This window comes from Diplotaxodon limnothrissa, linkage group LG4, assembly GCF_057381915.1.
Source record: "Diplotaxodon limnothrissa isolate DT_005_m linkage group LG4, D_limnothrissa_male_GT1.1, whole genome shotgun sequence".
Lineage (NCBI taxonomy): Eukaryota > Metazoa > Chordata > Actinopteri > Cichliformes > Cichlidae > Diplotaxodon > Diplotaxodon limnothrissa.
Window position 1 is genome coordinate 24,612,108 of NC_140599.1, and position 20,278 is coordinate 24,632,385.

Consider the following 20,278-nt stretch of genomic DNA (forward strand, 5'->3'; position numbering starts at 1 on the left):
GTCATCTCAGTTATCTTCTCTCCACCTTTTCTCCCTTTTTTGTTTTGCTCTTTCCTAAATAACTAACCAACTAAATAAAATAAAAAGATTTTAGTCATATCATTTTTAATTGAAGGTAATACATCATAAAAAATAAACATTAAAAAAAATATACTGTGTTACTACCTTCAATTTTGGTTTCAGTTTTGGTCACAGCTTGTGGGCAGAGCAGCAGGGGCGACACAGGTGTGTGACTAGCTGTATTCAGCCGGGCCTAATTTATTTGTCATTTCTTTGAGAGCGTGTTGTCCTCTATGCTGAAACCATGATGTGGTTCTTCTTCTTCTTTGGCTTCTTAATCGCGTGTACACGTGAGTTTGTTATCTGTCGTGTTTGTTTCTTTGTGATATAAAGTTACAATATTATGTCTCCGTTAATTTATAATTCATATCAGCTCTGTTAATGTACCATATAAAAATACTGCCATACTGTCTATGACCTTATATTTTTATATTTGATATTTGCTTTATTTAGCTTGATGGGTTTAGTTTCAGTTTTATGTGATTCTGTAGGTTAAGCGAAACTTGTAAATGATACAGCATACTTGTGAAACCTGTTAAACTTGTAATTCCTTGAAAGGTATGACAGAGTTACCAAGTGACAAACAAGAATTTTCTGTTCATAAAATATTTTCTTTTCTACTAAACGGCTTTTTTTCTCCTTCCTATAAACCACATTATCATCTACAGGAGAAACAAAGCATGGTCCCACAAAGCATCTTAAAACTTGATTTATGGGGCTATACTAATTAGACCAGCTTTCATTATTGTTCATCTAATTCATCTAATGTTGTTCATTAGATTGGGCATATTTCTGATGTCATGAGTAGATAGTTTTAAGCTTCTAAAATTGATGTATTTTGGTGTAAAAAAAAATAGCCTCTGTTTGTGGCACCTGTTATGCTGTAGATACTGTCTGATCCACAGTCCTAAGGAAAATCTAGTATTCCAGTGTAGTTTGATGCTTAGTGTCTTTTTAAGAGGTTTTTAAAACCAACATATTCTGTTTTCATGAAAATGAAAAAAGACTCCTTTAAAACTTTCTGTCTGGGGCGTTAAAGAGGATGACTGTAGTTTTAGTTGTCTAATGGTTTTTTTTTTTACTAGAATGACAACAGGTTCAAGTGTTAATGCACAAAGTCAAGTGAGAGGAAAGAAAGTAGTGTTGGGTATGTTGTGATTTGGGAAAAGGTGTTGAAATATCAGTTTTTTGTTTTAAAATATTGAGTGGCTCATCCTTTAAGTGGAGATTCTTCAGTCCCCTGAACTGAGTACCAGCCATGTATACATCGCTGTTTGTGCCATATGCCAAACTTAAGTCTACTTCTTCTCTAGGAAACCCTGCAAGTGCCTCCTGTCCATTACAAATTAGTCCCCCTAGAGTTGTGGTGAGACTTGAAGGCTCCTTTTCAGCCAACTGCACCTCACTATCTGACCAGATTGATGGAATGGGCTGGGAGTCTCCATATGGAGGATTGGACCTTACCCAGGGTGTCACTTCTCTTCTCTTTTCAATTGACTCTGTGCCAGTGTGGGAGTTAGAGCCAATGTGTTTTGTAAATCTCCATGATGGTGATCAGTGTGTAAAACTGTTACCAGTCACTGTTTATAGTAAGTAGCCTTAACTTTCTCATATATTTCCTAGAAAGGTGTTTTAATATTAGAACACTGAATGACATTAATTCATTTTATTTCTTCTACTTGCAGAAATGCCAGACAGTGTGTCATTGAGACAAAATTCAACTACAGTGAAAGAAGGTGAACAGTTTGCCATACAGTGTGACATTGTTAATGTTGCACCAGCAAGAAATCTCTCTATGCTTTGGCACAAAGGAAATAAGATCTTAAATTCTGAGACATTTGATGACTCCAGTCCATCTCCCGTGAGTAAGTCATCTGTCCTCACTCTGACTGCTCATGGAGATGATGATGGAGCTGAGATCTGGTGTGAAGCAAAACTAAACTTGTGGCCAGGAGAACAAGGTCCTGCCATGATGCGCTCAAAGTCACATAGTGTGACTGTACTCAGTGAGTTTTCATCACTTGTAATTGTATTTTCATTTCTTGAAGTTTTTCTCTGTTCATCTCTGTATTCTGATACATTCATAACATTTCTTATTTCGTTATACTTTTTTTATTGTCATAATATTTTGTGCTGTGATTCTCCATTGAGTAGTCGTCATGGGACCAGTGCTGGGATTTTAATTGTTTTGGTGTTTGTTTTAGGGATGTGTAGTTTGTTGTGTTTGTATATAACACTGGAGACAATGGCTCGTTTTTAGGCACACTTTAATGTCCATCAAACTGTTTACATCACACTCACTTCACTTCTTCTCTCTCCTCCTCATTGTACCCGTTACACAGTAGCACCTTTGGCCCAAAGGAGTGATGGCAACCACAGAGCACACAACACCCAGATTCAGTCCACACAAGATAGTTTATTACAGACAGAGCAGAAAGACTGAGAAGATGAGCTGAGAGCGACAATGTTAACACATTTCCCATCTCCCACAGGGGCTCGAACAACCTTTGGAGTCATGCTGGCAATAGGTGTGGCCATTGGAGTTTTGCTCCTCATTGCTGTTGCATATTATGTGACACCCAATGGCACAATCTCTTTCCACAATTGTGGCTATCAACCAGGAACTCCCTCAGGATGAGTATAAGGTAAACCTTTATCTTCTTATAAAAATGCACATCTCTGCTATTATTATTATTTCTAATTATTTTATTTGGTGTTTGGAGAAAACATCTGTAACATGTCTGTTGATGGCCGACGGACATGTCTGCTCTGCGTGCTCTGTGGGTGTTCTTCTGTTCAAAGCTGTAGCTTTAAAAATGCACCTTAAAACACACATGCATCAACACTACAATGAGCGGGTGGAGGGAGGTTTGGAGTCTTCTCTCACCCCCATTCTCTGCGACCTGCTGGAGCAGGGGGGCTAGGAGGAGGAGTTGGCCGTCCAACTGCGGTCTGGAGTATGGAGCCTTCCTGCTGCTGCGGAGTCGGGGCGGTCTGCCTCCCCCCACCGCAGGGAAAAGGGAAACACCACCTGGGTCTGGGTGCAGTTCCCCCCTCCAGGGGCGGGGGCACCTAGACCCGGTTTGTAGAGTACGCTTGGGGAGTGTGATCGTGTGTACAGCGTCTCTTTATGTCTGTCTCCACGTTGGTTGAGTGTGGAGTAAGTGCATATGAGAGCATGAGGGTGGGAATGGATGTTTGTATCTGTGTGTGCCTGTATGTCTGTGTCTATATGTCAGATTGGGTGTCAGGCGCCACCTCTCTGGGGACATCTCAGGCCCTCCAAGGTTTGGAGGCCTATCTCCCCCCACCACCACTTCCCCTGCCAGTGGCGGACCCCCTCAGATATCGGTGCGTTGGTGGTTCTTTGTGTCCGGGGATGGGCGTCCAGGTACACACCAGCTCACTCCTTGGCGGCCGCTTATCGGGGCCTGGAGCCTGGGGCTCGCTCGGGCCACTTCGGAGGTGGGGTGCCCCCGGCCTCTCGGCCTGGGGCTCGGTCACTCAGGCGCAGCTGGCTGCCGGCGGAGCTCACGGGCGCGTCACTGCAACTCCCCCTGGCTTCTGCTCCGCGGCTGCTGAGTGAGCCCTCATCTGGGACTCTCCTCAGCTCTTTCCGGGACAGTGGCGCAGCTGCCCCTCTGTTGGTCTTCCTTGGTCTCTTGTGTTCTGGGGGCCTCTGGATGTCTGGAGTTTTGATCTCCTCCACACCTGCTTCATGCCCTGGAGGACGGGGCTGTGGCCCCCCCACACCCTCTAGCAGATTATTACATGAAGGAACCTTTTAAAAAACAAAAAACAAGCGCGTCCATGCTCACAGGTGTACACACGGGTGATCACACCCACAAACTACACCCTTTTTGGCTCCTACCTCAAAGCACACTGTGTTCTGTTGATCTTATGTGCTGCACAATAATGTTTAACATTTAGTATTTACTGTCATATTCCCATATATCATTGTGATGTTGTTTATTCTATTACTCTTGTTCTCTTCTGCTTGCTTTCTTTTTTCTTTCTCAGCAGGTGACCCAGGTGATTGATATATGCATTTTTTTTCTCTGCCCGTTCTGTTGGTTTTTGTCTTTTGCCCTTCTCCCCCGTCCCTCTTCTCAGCTGTTTCTCTTTCCCTCTTTCTTTCTCCCCTTCTTTCCCCCAGTCAAGTCTGTCCCGTATTCAGTAAGTGAAAATAAAATAAACAATAAAAGGTGAATCAAATGGACCATTACGGCAAGGCTGGGATGGTCAGTTTGGTAAAGTAAATCCGTTGGGCATCTTTCTTTGCCTTTAGACAACAATTCTGAGGGCAAAAGAGCCAAACGGGACAGGCCAAAAAAAAAAAAATGCATTATCTTGTCAGCTATCTCTAAAGCTCCACTAATCAAGACTGCTGCCCTAACACATATTTGTGGTACAGAAAATGTGTCAGGCTTATTATGGAGGCATGACTCACTGCTTCCTGGACTTTTTTTGGACACCTTTTCCACGCAGTTATTTTCTGTTTCAGTTTTAGGCAAAGTTTTCCATTGTATTTGCATGTCTGTAGCTGATGTCAGGATGGTTATTTGAGTGAACTGGTCTTGTTGCTACTGAAGGTGGTTCTACTACCCATTGAATCACATGGCTTTTTTCCCGTTGTTTTCACTAATTTGCTTATCCATTTTGATTTAGTTTTTGTTAAATACAGTGTAGTGAAAAGGTATTTACCCTTTTCTTGAATTCTTAGCTTTTTGTATTTTTGTTACACTTGAATGTTTCAGATCATAAAATAAATGTTAACATTAGACAAAGATAACCTGAGTAAATGAAAAATGCTATTTTTAAATTATGGTATATATGATGGTATGGGATCCAGTCAACCACAGAGAGAGCCACAAATGGAGAAAACTTGGAATAGTGGCGAACCTTCCCAGAAATTGTTGAACCTACCAAAATTACTCCAAGAGTGCATCAACATCAAAATCTCATCCAGAGGTCATAAAATAACCCAGAGAAGCATCTAAAGAACTGCAGGTCTCACTTGTCTCAGTTGAGGTCAGAGTTCACGATTCAATAATAAGAAAAAGAGTGGGCAAAAAATAGCTTCATTGGAAAGTTCCAAGTGTAAAAATCACTGCTGACCAAAAAGAACACAAAGGCCCGTCTTCTGTGGACTAGCTAGACAAAAGTTGAACTTGCGTCCCGTTACATCCATCGCAGCAGTCCATTTAAAGGACATCATAGCACCAGTCAAACATGGTGGTGGTAGTGTAATAATCTGGGGCTGCTTTGCTGCTTAAAGACGTGCACAACTTACAATTTACTGAACAATGAATTCTGCTCTCTAACAGAAAATCCTGAAAGAGAATATGCAGCCCTGAACCTCAAGCATGATTGGATTGTGCAGCAAATCCAGAACAGACCAGCATGTGCACCTCTGAATCGGTACAGAAAAAAATACAATAATAAATTACAGCACTGTTAAACTCACAGGAAATGCAAAGCATTTATAAACTGCCTTTCCTTATCACCTGTCCTGCCAGCAGTGCGCACCGCAGTTTTATTATTTAACTTCAGTCTTCCATATATGTCGTATTGAATGTCTCTGTATATTCAGTTTAATATTTGATGTAAATCCAAAAGTTTATATTTATTTATGAGAAACAGTAAAGCCTGAATAACTTATTGTTGAAAATAAACCGCACACTGATGTGTTAATAATCCGAATTATTGAAGGGTTAATGGAGTTCAAGTTCTTCGTGTGAAGGCTGAGGAGAACTTTATAACATATTTGTATTTGTTTGTATGTGCTGTAAATATTTGTCACTTAGGCAAAAGTGTATTTTCTTATTAAACATCTTGTTGCTATTCATATGCATGTAAACAGCAGTTATTAGTGTAATAAAGGAACATAAAATATACAAGGTTGTAAACCTCTTTGCCAGTAATTCAGAATAGCTGTTTTCTTTGGTTGTTGTTATGAGCAAAATTAAAATCGAAAGGAAAATTGTAGGCTTAGATACAAACTCAGTAACCTAACCATATAAGCATACCATTGTATTTAAATCAGTAGGAGCACAATATAGTTTTGTCTCAGCCTGCTGCACAGATACAAGGCATATGGAAAAACTCTGCTCTGTCCTGCACACAGATTTGATATCTCTATAAAAGGCATAAACTGTTTGCTTATTTCGGGAACATTTGGCGCACATGAAACAAAGGCACCTGAATTCTCAGTGTTTTGTTGGAGTCTGTCCTCGGGAGGGTGCTGTGGGAGAATCCAACAGGTTTACAGGTATGGACGCCTTCAAGTGCAGTCGGGAATATTGCTATTAGACATTTCTACCCAGTATGAAAAGACGAAGTTTTAAGCCTTGCGACTTGGTTGTATAAAAACTGCATACACATTTATCATTTACATGCTTTAAAATTGACGATTAAATGCTGAAGTCTTGGAGGAGGGGGGTTTAATTGAGTAATTAGCTGAAACTAAAGGTTGAGCTAAGGTTAAATGAAACTAGTTGCTATACTGCAAACTTTTGAAGGTTTTCTTCAAAAGTAAATCAAATGTTTAATTTATTAAGTAAGAGGTTGAACAATAACTTCGAACTGTTCCTTTAACTCACAATGTCGCTTCAGAGCGAGCAGAAGACGGGACGCTTGGTGAGGTAATCGTGTGACTGTCGGGATAGTTGCTGCCTGACTACTTTTGGTTTCGGATTTTTTTTCCTTTACAGGTTTAGGGTTTGGTCACAGCTTGTGGGTACAGGAGCAGCAGGAGGAGGGACACGGGTGCTTGACTAAGTTTATTCAGCCGGATCTAATTTATTTTTCTTTTCTTTGTGAGCGTGTTTCCCTGTTTGCTGAAACCATGGTGTGGTCCTTCTTCTTCTTCGGTTTATTAATCGCGTGTACAGGTGAGCTTGTTTTCTTTCTTTGTTACATAAAGCTACCATATTGTGTCTTTATGAATTGATCGCTGCAGCTTCGAGCTCATCTTCGGGAGAAAGCCTACGCCCATTGTTTGATACATATCAGCTCTGTTCGTGGACTGTATAAACATGCTGTCCTACTGTCCGTGACCGGGTTTGTATTTGTTTTCTTTCTTATAATCGTGAATTTCAGTTTTAATCTCTGTGTTGTTAGATCTTCTCGACTAAACACAGCTTGTAAATCATTGACCCAAGTTTGTGTATTTTATCAGGTCAGTGTCTGAGCTGTTATTCCTGGAGATGTATGAAAGAGAAACTAAATGACCAAGAAGAAATATAGTAACATTTGTATCAACCACTGTAAACTAAACAACAAAAAAGTTAGAACCCCTCAAATCCAATCAAGTCCGACCCCCGTCACCACCAACAAAATGAAAAGAAAGTGCTACCAGAAACAAAAGTAGGGAGGGGGGTTACATTCAGTGAAGCAAAAATAGATATGAATAGAAATTGTACTCTATGTGTCTACATAAACTTGCATCTCCATATTTCATTATCTTGTGGGAACCCAGAAAAAAACAACAACTTTGAAACATGATTTATGGCGCTACTAGACAGACCAGCTTTTCTCAGAGATCTGTTTCTTTACAGAAGGGGCAGATTTCTTGCTAATTTTATGAGGAGATTTCTTTAAGGAACAAGGAGGAAAATTTGCAGTTTCCATAACAAAGCAATGAATTATTATCAGACATCAACTTCTTTGCAAGAGAAATATGAGTCATGTCACTGAGTAAGGCTGGTTAAATCTTAGTCTCTGATACTGATCCCAGACAATACTTTAAATTACTTGAATAAAGTTTCCAGTGGATATTTTGCTTCTGAAATGGATTCATTTATCGGCTGGAGGTATAATGATGTAAGATGAAGTAACTCTGCAACAAACTTGTGGTACCAGTTATGCTTTAGATACTGCCTGATCTCCTTTCTTGGGGGGATATGCCTTTTAGATTAGAAGTCTTTTTTTTGCCTGTCCCATTTGGTTCTTTAGCCATCAGAATTGTTGTCTGAAGACCAACAAGGATACCCAATGGATTTACTTTGCGAAATGGATAATCACGGCCTTGCCGTATTGGTCCGTTTGATCAACCTTTGTTGTTATTATTTATTTTATTTTCAGTTGTTACAGACGGGACAGACATGACTGAGGGATAGGAAAGGGAGAAAGAAAGATGAAGGAAAAGAAAAACAGAAGGGAAGAGGGACAGTGAGAAAGGGCACTTAAAAAGAGAAAGAAGAGAAAAAAAAATCTCCTGGATCACCTGTTGAGAGAAAAAAAAGAGAAAACAAGCAAAAAAAAACAGAGCAACATACTAAACACAACACCATCACTTTAATCTAGCTAAGTGTAAACAGCAGTAAATACTAAATATTGAATGTTGTTGTGCAGCACGTAGGACCGACAGAGCACAATGTGCTTGGAAATAGCAGCCAATAAAGGTGTAGTTTATGTCTATTAACAGTGGACACCCGTGTGCACACCTGTGTGGATCAGCGCGCTTGTATTCAAAAGATTTCCCCATGTAATGGTGTGCTAGAGGATGTAGAGAGCCATAGCCCTGTCCCCCAGGGCATGAAGCAGGCATGGAGGAGAGATTAGAAGTCTTTAAATCAAAATATCAAATCTTTATGAAATTTAAAAAAAAAAGGTCCTCAATAAACTTTCATCTGGAGAGCTGAAGAGTATGAAATTGATAATTTTTTAATACAATAATCTTTCTGGCTATCCTGGAGTAGCTTGACTTTCAAATACTAATTGGGCGAGAGTTGTTTAGTGTTTGTGTTCAGATATTGAATGGCTCATCTTTTCAGCACGGAGTCTTAAGTCCTCTGAACCAGGCCAGAGTACTACCAGGACCGTAATGCTTAGTAGAACATCAGAGTAAATGTTGCCATGAACTTAAGTGTTCTTCTTCTTCTCTAGGAAACCCTGCAAGTGCCTCCTGTCCATTACAAATGAGTCCCTCTAGAGTTGTGGTGAAATTTGGAGACGCCTTATCAGCCAAGTGCACTTCACTATCTAACCAGACTGATGGAATGGGCTGGGAGTCTCCATATGGCGGAAGGGACAATACCAAGGGTGTCACTTTTCTTGACTTTAAAATTGACTCTGTGCCAGTGTGGGAGTTAGAGCCAATGTGTTTTGTAAATCTCCGTGATGGTGATCAGTGTACAGAGATTTTACCAGTCACTATTTATAGTAAGTAGCCTTAACTGTCTCATATATTTCCAGAAAAGGTGTTTTAGTATTTGAACAGTGAATGACATTAATTCATTTTATTTCTTCTACTTGCAGAAATGCCAGACAGTGTGTCATTGAGACAGAATTCAACTACAGTGAAAGAAGGTGAAAAGTTTGCCATACAGTGTGACATTGTTAATGTTGCACCAGCAAGAAATCTCTCTGTGCTTTGGCACAAAGGAAATAAGATCTTAAATTCTGAGACATTTATTGAGTCCAGTCCATCTCCCGTCAGTAAGTCATCTGTCCTCACTCTGACTGCTCATAGAGATGATGATGGAGCTGAGATCTGGTGTGAAGCAAAACTAAACTTGTGGCCAGGAGAACAAGGTCCTGCCATGATGCGCTCAATGTCGCATAGAGTGACTGTACTCTGTGAGCTTTTAACTTGATCTTAATCAAACATCAGAAGATTTTCCTTGTATTTTATTTTCTAATTTATTTCACATTTGTCTGTATTTTATTTGCATGTATGTCCTCAGACCCACCAACCTACACCAAGGCTGGAAATGAGACTCTGGAAATGACAGTTGGTGATAATATGACTTTAAATTGTAACGCTAAAGGAAACCCTCCACCATCATACCACTGGGAATTCCCAAAATTCACAAAAGAATGGCATGACAAAGAAGAAGTGATTAAGCCAATTCTGACCCTACCGTTTGAGCTTCCAGGGGTCTATACATGCACAGCCTATAGTAACCAAGGCAATGTGACCAAATATTTCAATATCAGCGAAGCTCCAAGTAAGTTCTCATCAGTTACTTCATGACATTTTGTATCTCGTTATACGTTCTTATTGTCTATAATATTTTGTGCTGTGATTCTCCATTAGGTAGTCGTCCTGGGACCACTGCTGGGATTTTAATCGCTTTGTTCTTTGTTTTCATTTTTATTTTGGGATGTGGGGTTTATTACAGACAGAGCAGAAAGTCTGAGCAGATAAGTTGAGGGCAACAATGTAACAACATTTCCCATCTCCCACAGGGTCTCGAACAACCTTTGGAGTCATGGTGGGAGTGGGTGTGGCCGTCGGAGTTTTGCTCCTCATTGTTGGTGCATATTTTGTGACACCTAATGGAACGTTCTCTTTCAACAAAGGCGGCTATCAACCAGGAACTCCCTCAAGACCAGTATAAGGCAGACTTTTTTTTTAAATTCAGATTTGCATGGCTATTATTTTTATTTTTGTTAATGATCTTATTTGGTGCTTGGACCCAAAAATTCTGTAACATGTCTCTTAATGGACAAAGGACATGTCTGCTCTGCATGCTCTGTGGGTGTTCTTCTGCTCAAAGCTGTAGCTTTAAAAATGCATTATCTTGTCAGCTATCTCTAAAGCTCCACTAATCAAGATTGCTGCCCTAACAAAGATATATAATACAGGAAATGCGTTTAAATGCACTGCAGTAACCTTTACAAGTCTGTGTATAAAAATGCAACAGATAAATAATTAGATTTCATCCCCACTACAGTCTTATTTTGGAAGCATGATGTGCTTGCTGGCCTTATTTGGAAATCTTTACTACACAAATACTTCCTGTTTCAGTTTTAATCAGGATAATTCAAACCTTTTTGCATATGGATGTGATGTTTTCCTCTCTCCTGCACATTTTCACAAGTCTGTAGCTGATGTCGAGATGGTTACTTGAATGCACATAAACTCATTTAATGAATCAAGCTGATGTTGGACTCAGGGGAATTAACACCTAACAGGTGCTCTTTTTCTAGCTCATCATTTTGGTTTTATGGCTTTCACACATACTGTATGGTTTGTTCTGTGCTGATTATCAGCTTCGTGCTGCAGCAAAGCTCCGATGAAGCCACTATATCCTGTCCATGCAAAACTACAAATGAAGACAAAGGTCGTATCAGAGGAATTAAACAGAGCATATATTTTGGACACAATTGCTGTAATACGTTGATACAGCTATATATGGTCAGAGTGGATTTCTCAGCTTTTTGTGCGGTTGTGCTTTTGGGTTATATTTCTCATCTAGTAATTGTGTTAAAAAATATTGTTTTTATTGTTCATATGACTTGATAATTAGGTACTATTTAACAGCAATTGTTGCCTCATCTGAATTGTAGACCTCTTGTGTCTTTAAAAAAAATAACAATTCATCAAGAAGTACATTAAATATTTGCATAAAACTCATTTTTTTAAAGCAAAATTAGCAATTCTATGTCAGCATTTTATATATTCATTTTGTTTCTACTCATCTAAACATGTAAATGCTTTGGAGGTACTTTTTATGGAATTACTTGAGAGCACAATGTAGTAATTACTTTTTTTAAGTATTCATTTTTAGGATATGCATAAATTATTCATATTTCTTTCTCCTTTTTTGTAAAATTCGATTTCTGTATGCACTGGTAAGTCTTTCGGATCGCTTCATAATTTTTGCACTGAATAGACTGATAGAGTTTATCAAGTATTGCGCCAACTTTTCACATGACACAACAGTTGTTTTACTGAGTCTGCATTTTACCAGAGTTTGTCTAATTGTACCAGTGACATGTTTTTAAGAAACTACATGTGTGTGATTGTAAATCCTGAATTAAACAATTCAGGAGACGAGGCAAAGTCAAACCAGTTTTCTTTCTCACTCTCTGTCTTTGAGTCTGGCTACATTTTACAATGTTTACTCTGCCATACTAATTAGTTCTTTAAAAAGTGAATGTAAAGAAGATCATTTGTGATCCAGACTACTGTTGCCAATATAAACATATTTCTTATGAAACCATGTTTTTTTCCTTCTCTGTCACTGTTCAAATACTGTTTCTGTATGCTCTGTGTTGCCCTAACAACCTGGCACAGCCACCAGTGCTCAATTAGTCATGGACTTAAAGAAAAAAAAACAAGATTTTTCAAATGAGCAAACGCACAACATTAACGTGTTTCGATAGAGAACTTTTAGAGGGAAGAGCATATTCAAAGCTGCAAGTGAACTGAGCTCATACTGCAATGTGTAAGTTGAGATTCCCAGCTGTGCTGTCCATAAATACACCATAAAGCGTTCGATTACTCGCTCCCTTGCACTGCAGTTGTGGTCAAAGCTGATAGGCTGCGTAGCATTCTGGTCACAGTTGGGAGTCTTACAAGCTACATCCTGCACAAGACCAGCACTGCTGCCTGCTGGGATTTCACAAAGCATGGAGGTCAGGAGCAATAGGAGGCAAGCGTTTCTTCACAGAGAGTGACACTGAAAGGAAAGAGAAAATGTGGGTCAGGTTGATATGCTTTCACCTCTGTGTTCTAGGAGACTCACATGACTCAAAAATTAAGGAATGAAAGTTTGGTGTTTACATTTTATTCTACTCAGATTTCAAGCTGGATGTTGGAAAATAGGGGTAGGGGGCGGAGGAACTAGACAGATGTATTCATCCTATATTAGTGGCATTTTAGTTCTGCATATACTTCGATGTCTCTGCAGGCTTTTAATATCCTGCATACTTGCTTCTAAGATTACTGCAGTGCAGTAAGTGTTATGCTGTTTTTCAGAGGCCTGCAACCTGTTACATTTCCCTCTTTCCCTTTCACCCCCTCCATCGCCCCCCAAAGTCAGCTGGGAGGGAACTTTTGTTCCAACATAATTCCCTGCAGGGTTGCCAAGGTCTTTCAAGTTGGAGTTCTCTTTCTCTAGTCTGTTAATCCACGGCTCGGTGCAGAAAATAACATGGGAAACAACTTTCTCACATGGATTCTTTTGCTTTGCACATTTTGTTCAGGTAAGATTTTGTCGCAGAGGTGTTTCTTTTCACTTCTTTGGGTTGTAGATGACGTTTGGTCTTATGGAAATGCTAGTAAGTAAATCCGGGTTGGAATGATCAGTAACTTCTGTGAAATAAATCTAAAGGCGAGCTCGAAGAATTAGAGCAGCCAGTTTTGTGCTGACAAAAATATTTGTCTTCATGCCAAGACTGTTATTTACTCAAGTGATGAAAGGCCCTAAAGAATAAGATGTGTGGTTGCATGCTGGATGCTTATTAGGTTGCAGCCAAGATATAATGTGGGTGACGCCCTGTAAGTAGGTCAGTTTAATTCTGCTGTCATAGCACATGTGACTTATTAGTAGTATAGCTATAAATCCCCTATTAGCAATGCACACTTGTAAACTTTGAAAGTATTAGACAATTCCTGCTTGATTACTTGTGAGTGTGTTGTAACAGGGTTACATAATGTGCAAGTAGTTACGGCTTTTTCATGTAAATATGAATATGCATTGTGATGATGATGACAGAAAAACAGTGAGAGATATCACTGCTGTGTATCTTAGTGTCAGGTGAAGGCTGCTCCCTAATCCTCAAGCCGTCCAGGGTCGTGGTGGGCTTTGGGGAGTCAGTGTCTGTCAGCTGCGAGGCTGCACGCCCTGTCCGTGTCCTGGGCTGGGAGTCAGCCATCAGTGCTTCACATACACAAGAGGACCGGTCTGTCCAGTGGAAGGTGGACAGTCTCATTGACTGGATAGAGGAGCCCATCTGTTATGGGGTGTTTTTCACAGCTCCGAAACAATGCGAGGAGAAGCTCAACCTCGTGCTCTACAGTGAGTTGTTTAAAAGCTGTTGTTAAGATTGATTTCTCAACCGAGCCCTTTTTTGATTGACCTGAACCCTGTGTGTTATTCATTTAGAAACTCCAGACAGTGTCTCCATCAGACAGGTGAACCACACCGGCCCCATGGTGGCAGGGAAAGAGTACCAGCTGCTCTGCGAAGTTCAGAATATTGCTCCCGTTCAGTATCTCAGCCTGAGGTGGTACAGAGGGCAGACTGAGGTTTATAACCACTCCTTCTCTGATCTCACCTCTTCCTCACCTGTCCAAGTATCCTCTATCCTTGTTATCACACCAACTAAAGCTGAGAACGGAGTGCAGTATAAGTGTGTTGCAGAGCTGGAGCTTGGGCCAGAGGGACCACAGCCACCTCCCACTGTTTCCTCAGAACCTCTCAATGCTTCTGTTTATTGTGAGTCACTAAGCTCTTCTCATTCTTAAAGCAAGTTCCTGCATGCTCGATACAGTGAGAAATGATATGTGTAACTTTCTCTTTAGTTCCCCCGACATTCCTGAGTCCTGAACCAGAGATTTTGGATTCTATACTGGGGGGTGAGATCATATTAAACTGCACTGCAACAGGAAACCCCACCCCAATATACAGCTGGCAATCTTCCGTTCCCATGCAGGAGAGGGTGGAGAATGAAGCAACTGTTACCTCCTCCTCGCTGCTCCCAGGGACCTACACCTGCACTGCATCCAATACACTGGAAAAGAAAAGCAAGCAGTTCATTGTCAAGGCAAAGACCAAAGGTAGAAGAGAGAAATGAGGCACATGCGCAACCTGTCTGTGCATGCTGCAGCCTAACTTGTATCTTCTTTTGCTTTCACCTAGGCGTTTGAAACAACCACTGTGGAGAGGGGGTTGGACGACCACATCAGAAACACAGCGAGAAGTTTATCTTTTTTACAGTTTTTATTTCTGGTGTTTTTGTTTTTTTACTTTCACATTTGCTACTCTGGCGATGGAGGTGCATATTTATGAGACGATCTTCTTATCATCCAGAATTAGTTCACACAGAGAAACAGACCTGAATATGCTGTGCTTGGTAATTACCATTTAATTTGTCAGTGTTGTTTTAGGATGTAGTTCACATTTTATGAGACATTCTGTGTCTAATTTATATTTGGATAGGCTCTTTTTTCCTATTAATGAAACTATCTTGTAACACTACAGAAGTGTAGCTACTCATCATAGCAGTATGACTAGCACCAGGACATGGCTGTAAATATGACGTCTTTGTTTTCTCATCTTTAATAAATGAATTGTAATAAACTTCTTTCATGGACCAACAAGCCACCTTTAATCAAACATCTTTCCAAAGGAAAAAAATACTAAGAATACTAACACATAATTTACAGTAGTCTGTCCAATCCAGATGAAGCTTAAATGAATCATGCAGAACTTAGAACATATAGATAGAATTCATATTAAAGGTAACCTTTATAATTTCCTATATTCATTTTAAGTAAAATTACATATTCTATTTTGTTCTAATTTTAAAGATTATGACTTGGAGCTCATGGAAATCAGAAGCCAATTTCTCAAATTCTTATTTGAGATATTGTCTTATATTAATGAAACAAAGATTTACAATACAGAAATATCCAACTTATCAAAAGTATGTTCATCTGTACACTCAATACTTAGTCTGGGCTCCTTTACCGTGAACTGCTGCATGATTGCAGAGCAGCGTGATGCAGCCGATCAGCCTGCAGCACTCCTGAGGAGTTATTTAAGCCATTGCTTTAATAGCCACCTTCAGCTCGTGTTTATTTTTGTGTTGGGTGTTTCTCAGCTTGACAATACCCTGCACAGCCTCTCTGTGGCAGGGCTGGGCAATTACCCACCCCCACTCTACCGGATTCAGTTCTGGCAAGTTGACTGGCCAATTAAGCACATTAATAACCCAGGCAGCAAATCTGGTAGTAGTTTTGAGACTCTGGGCAGGATCTAAGTCCTGCTGAAAAAGGAAATAAGGTTTATCAGCAGGTGGAAGTATGAAGTGTTCTATAAGCTCTTGGTAGACAGCTGCACTGACATTGCACTTTATAAAACATGGTGAACCAACCACATCACAGACCTTGGATTCTGTGCCTCTCCACTCTTCCTCCACGCTCTAGGACTTTGATTTCCAAAACTAAAAAGTAAATCTGGTTCATCTCTGATTTAGGAAAAGTCAGTGTTTGCTCTTGATGCACTGGCACCACGCTCAGCCCATTCCTTTTCACCAATGACTTTCTCTGCCTTTCTCCCTTTGTGAACAGCGTCATTGATCGCTGTCTGGACAAGTGCCAAGTCAGCAGCCTTCCCCCATAATTGCGATTGCACGTGGCATGCCCAGGAGATGAACAGTATTCATGCTGTAATAACATTAATTTAATCAAACTTGTGAAAATAATCTAATATCTGAGACACTGATTTTCACAAGCTATAAAACACTCTAAATTAACCTAAAAAAAAAGTTTATTTCACTGTGTTTGAAATTAATGCAGAATACATACGTGTTTACCTTTTTAAAGCTATACCAAAAAAACACAACTTTTCACAATATTCAAACAGCTGCCATTGCATCATTTTCCCTCTGTCACTGGGTCACTACGACTTCTCACCGCGAGATGGCGTGGTTATACTTCTACAGTCATTGATCTTAGGAGGTGATTGGTTGTTGAAGACTCACATGATCAAAACACTGCCTCGTAAGAGGATTTTTAAATATATAGAGAACTAGTATATGAGTGTTGATTTTAAAAATTTAGTGCCATCTGTGTGTGGATTTTATCATTTGGACCCCTGTCACGCGGTCACTGCGGCTTCTGACCACGAGATGACGCTGCTGTACTTCCTAAGAGGTGATTGGCTGTTGAAGAGTCACATGTTCAAAACACTGCTTAGCAAGGGGGGACTAGCATGAGCAGCTAACATTAGTTAGCTTTTTGAGACTAATTATTAGGTCCATGACAACTACTTAAAAGTGATAAAGGTGGGAGTCATTTCTTGGGTTCTTTCTTATGTTAAGTCCTCTTTGCATTTGCTCACAACAAAGAATGTCGTGTTCTCTTTCAGAAATGCCACAGAAGGATCCGTGCCAAAAGCAAGCATGTGCAATTCAGAAGTGTTTACAAGGTGCTTTAAGCGCTCACTTTGACGCAATTATATGTTGGTGAAGTGAACCTGAACTGTTGCCTAACTCTATCTCCCCCCTGCAGCTAATAAGTACGTGGAAAGAATGTGCGAGAAGGAGATCGCGGAGATGCGGCGGTGCTGTCAAGTGCATGCGGGAAACTCCATTTGCTGCTCCGGGTTCAAAGACTCAAAACCCGCAGAGAGCAAAAGTAGCGAATAGTTCCATGTTACATGTATTCATGCAAGTCATAATTCTGCATTGTATTAGTATAACATGACAGTGGAGTTTGCTGAGTTGTTGCATATGTATTTGTCTGTCTGCTACCATCCGTTTGTAAATTTAAATAGTGTTTTCTCACAGCAGACATTTTGAGATTGCAGAGAGCCTCATAATCACTCATCCCCCTGGGGCTAAATGGCACACATCTGGCAGCCTCACAAAGCTGAACAATGCAAGCTGTCTAATGTATTTAAATATTATATCGTGTGGTTCTGTCCACACCCAATGTATTTCTCATGCCTAGTATGAAATTTCAAGTATGTGTGTGGCAAGGAGTTTTATTCTAATTATAGTAATAAAGATTTTTTTAAATTAAGAATTTCCCTGGAAATCGAGACTAACTTGTTATTCATATCTCAGCCTACAGCAAACATCGTACAGTGGATAGCTTTTAGGGGTGTAGAGGAGAACATGGCAGAAAGACAAAGTTTAATGCTAGCTGGGTAGACAAGGATGAGGCTCTAACAATTGTTTTTTCCTTCTGGTAAAGAAATAAAATGTTTGCACTTTGAATGAAACAATTGGGTTATACTTTTTAAATTAGGAGCATCATTCACCACTCATGCAATGATTAGGACAAGAAAGTCATTACAATTTAAGATTTGTTGATTGATTCATGTTGTCAAACATTTTCTTTATGGAAGCAGGTAAAAGTGGAGGTGTGAAATTAATAATACTCTGGTAGATTTGTGGCTTTCAGTTAATTCAACAACCTTATTGACTACATAATTGTAATTAGAACTACATAATGCCCTGGGTAGATTTTATTCCTAGGTGTGTTGTTTTCACCTTCCATTCTGCTGGGTCGATTCTGGCCCTCGGGCCAGAACTGGGTCAGCCACACCTCCTCAATGACTTAAAACTTTTAGTCCCTGGTGTTATGGGCCCCAGGGGTCCAGGCCCATCCAAAAAGGTCAGTGCACCCCCTCAGCTGAATTCTACTGGCATAGTTTTGGAGGCAGGCACTGTGGCAACTCATAAAGAGAGAAGCAAAAAGAATAATTTTAGTAAAATTAAATCCTTCAGTTTGGTAATGAAGGAGATCTAAATCATTGATAAGCTATTACAGTAAAAACCAAGCTCATGTTACTTATTTGATTAATAGTAGCTTAGTGACTAGGAAGTAATCTCAGTAGTGTGACTCAGGAGGACACTGATTTTTGGAGCGAATGGGCCTGTGCAAGTCAAACAATGGGAAGAGCCCCCATATGACTCTTTGGAACAAAAAAAATGTCATTTTTTCGACTTGTGTAGTTTGTTATAGGTGGTGTGGATATTCTTGTGGTTTAAAGTTGCTTGTTTGTTCTTGAATTTGTTGTGTACTTTTAAAGGTGGCCCAGCTGCCCCCATATTTGCAAGGGGTCATTACAGCGAGTAGCACCAGATTTCTGATTTGTCAGGCCCTTCTTGACACAACATCAGATGGGTTGAAACAGGGACCTTTTGCTTGTTGGGTGAATGTGTAAAACTCTACACTATGGAGTGTATAGGTTATTATTATACGGGACTCCCTCTTTCTGTAACATTTTAAATATACCTTTAACCTTTTATTTTTAGCTATGCATCTTATTTTACCCTCTGTTTTTAAAGTGTAAGTGCAAATGTGCACACAATGTATAGGATAAATGTACCTAAATGTCTCTGAAGATGTAACTCATGCCTAATATTTTTTAGGCGTGGTCTGAATATTTGTGAATCCAGGCCTTGGATTATTTTAATACTGACACCCTGGTTGTACCTGTTAGACCCAGACAAACTACATTGTTAAGGATTTCCTTAGTACATGAGCTCCACATTCTCTGCATGGGAGTCATTGCCATCTTGAGCAGCTGTAAACGGTTGCTCAGGCTCATTTTACACTTTGAAACCTTGCCTCCTTTTGTCAAAACTCTAAACAAGTAAATTCACACAACTTCTGGCAAATCTTACTAACTCATCAACACAGTTTTGCACGTTCTCAAAACCACGGAGTGTTGTCAGATCACACAGGGAACCATTGAGAATAATCACACCACACATGGTACATTGCACAATACGCCTAGGACGAAAAATGTAAACAGCTTTCAAAACATGTAACTCAAGTCTTTCCGGCCTCGTGTGGCCATCTTGCATGTAAAAAAAAAAATTTGAATAAAAAATAGATCCCTCCTAACACACACGCACACACATACTGCCATCCACTCCTCAGCTTCCCTTTTATTTACCAAGACATCATTGTGGCAACAGAGGATCTGCTGAGAAACCAGTTTTATTCTCATCTAACATAATTATAAAAAATTAGAAACCATAAAACTGGAGTCTGGGAAAAATGTGAAACACTTTAATGAGTACATAATTGTGAGAAAAGAAAATCACCTACTTCACACTTCTGCTGTTTCTTTTTATATGGGTTATCAATTCGTGCACAAAAATATGATAATATAAATGCTTGAATATTTTTTGGGAATGACTGTTCTTCATCTTATTCTTCCTCCTGTGCCTCACATAATTTCCACCACCCTTTGAGCCATCTTAGCAGGCCAAAGTGGCTTTATATCTTATATCTAGATTTTAAGAAATGACATCTGTGCTGTAATTGTGATTAATGTCTGCTTGCGGTTCTTGACGTACGAATGCAAGTGAATCACTGTGCAGAAATTAGTTTCTTAAGGCTTTAAGCTTTAGTCTCTTAACTTATAGCTTTAATAGAATTATACATGTAAAAGTAAAGAGTGTTGATAAAGGTTTATACATTCAGACCAATCAAATGTATAGCCAAAGACATATATACGGCAATAAAATAAGAAAAAAATCAAGAAATGCAGGCTTTCGATCTTTTGATATAGCGATGTTGAATGTTTTCAGTTCATATGTTCAACAGGTTGGATGCCAGTTAGAAAAGAATGAGGAATCCTGGATTAAGTTGGATGAAGTGGTGGAGAGTGGCAACTGAAGCAGCGTTCAATGGATATGTAGGTTAAAAGTTGGTCAGAGGTTTTGGGTTAAGGAAAGAAATGTGAAAGCACTGATGGTAGTGGGTCGAGAAGAGGGTGGCATAAGAATGGAGCAA

At 39.8% G+C, this 20,278-nt stretch overlaps 4 protein-coding genes across 4 annotated transcripts; all 4 read left to right on the plus strand.

Annotated features, from left to right (window-relative positions):
- The first annotated feature begins 304 nt into the window (after window positions 1-304).
- LOC146633915 (intercellular adhesion molecule 1-like) lies at window positions 305-2,707 on the plus strand. Its single transcript, XM_085352630.1, has 4 exons — window positions 305-350; window positions 1,374-1,649; window positions 1,746-2,066; window positions 2,553-2,707. The coding sequence occupies exons 1-4, from the start codon at window positions 305-307 to the stop codon at window positions 2,696-2,698; spliced, it is 789 nt and encodes a 262-aa protein (XP_085208756.1). The 3' UTR covers window positions 2,699-2,707.
- A 3,965-nt stretch (window positions 2,708-6,672) lies between these two features.
- LOC146633916 (cell adhesion molecule 3-like) lies at window positions 6,673-10,769 on the plus strand. The gene is made up of 5 exons (XM_085352629.1): window positions 6,673-6,953; window positions 8,950-9,225; window positions 9,322-9,642; window positions 9,750-10,013; window positions 10,255-10,769. The coding sequence occupies exons 1-5, from the start codon at window positions 6,908-6,910 to the stop codon at window positions 10,404-10,406; spliced, it is 1,059 nt and encodes a 352-aa protein (XP_085208755.1). The 5' UTR covers window positions 6,673-6,907; the 3' UTR covers window positions 10,407-10,769.
- A 2,178-nt stretch (window positions 10,770-12,947) lies between these two features.
- Window positions 12,948-14,592, plus strand: LOC146633917 (vascular cell adhesion protein 1-like). The gene is made up of 4 exons (XM_085351894.1): window positions 12,948-12,999; window positions 13,548-13,814; window positions 13,902-14,234; window positions 14,321-14,592. The coding sequence occupies exons 1-4, from the start codon at window positions 12,948-12,950 to the stop codon at window positions 14,590-14,592; spliced, it is 924 nt and encodes a 307-aa protein (XP_085208020.1).
- A 1,965-nt stretch (window positions 14,593-16,557) lies between these two features.
- cmc4 (C-x(9)-C motif containing 4 homolog (S. cerevisiae)) lies at window positions 16,558-17,684 on the plus strand. Its single transcript, XM_085352631.1, has 3 exons — window positions 16,558-16,675; window positions 16,890-16,949; window positions 17,033-17,684. The coding sequence occupies exons 1-3, from the start codon at window positions 16,558-16,560 to the stop codon at window positions 17,167-17,169; spliced, it is 315 nt and encodes a 104-aa protein (XP_085208757.1). The 3' UTR covers window positions 17,170-17,684.
- The last annotated feature ends 2,594 nt before the right edge of the window (window positions 17,685-20,278 follow it).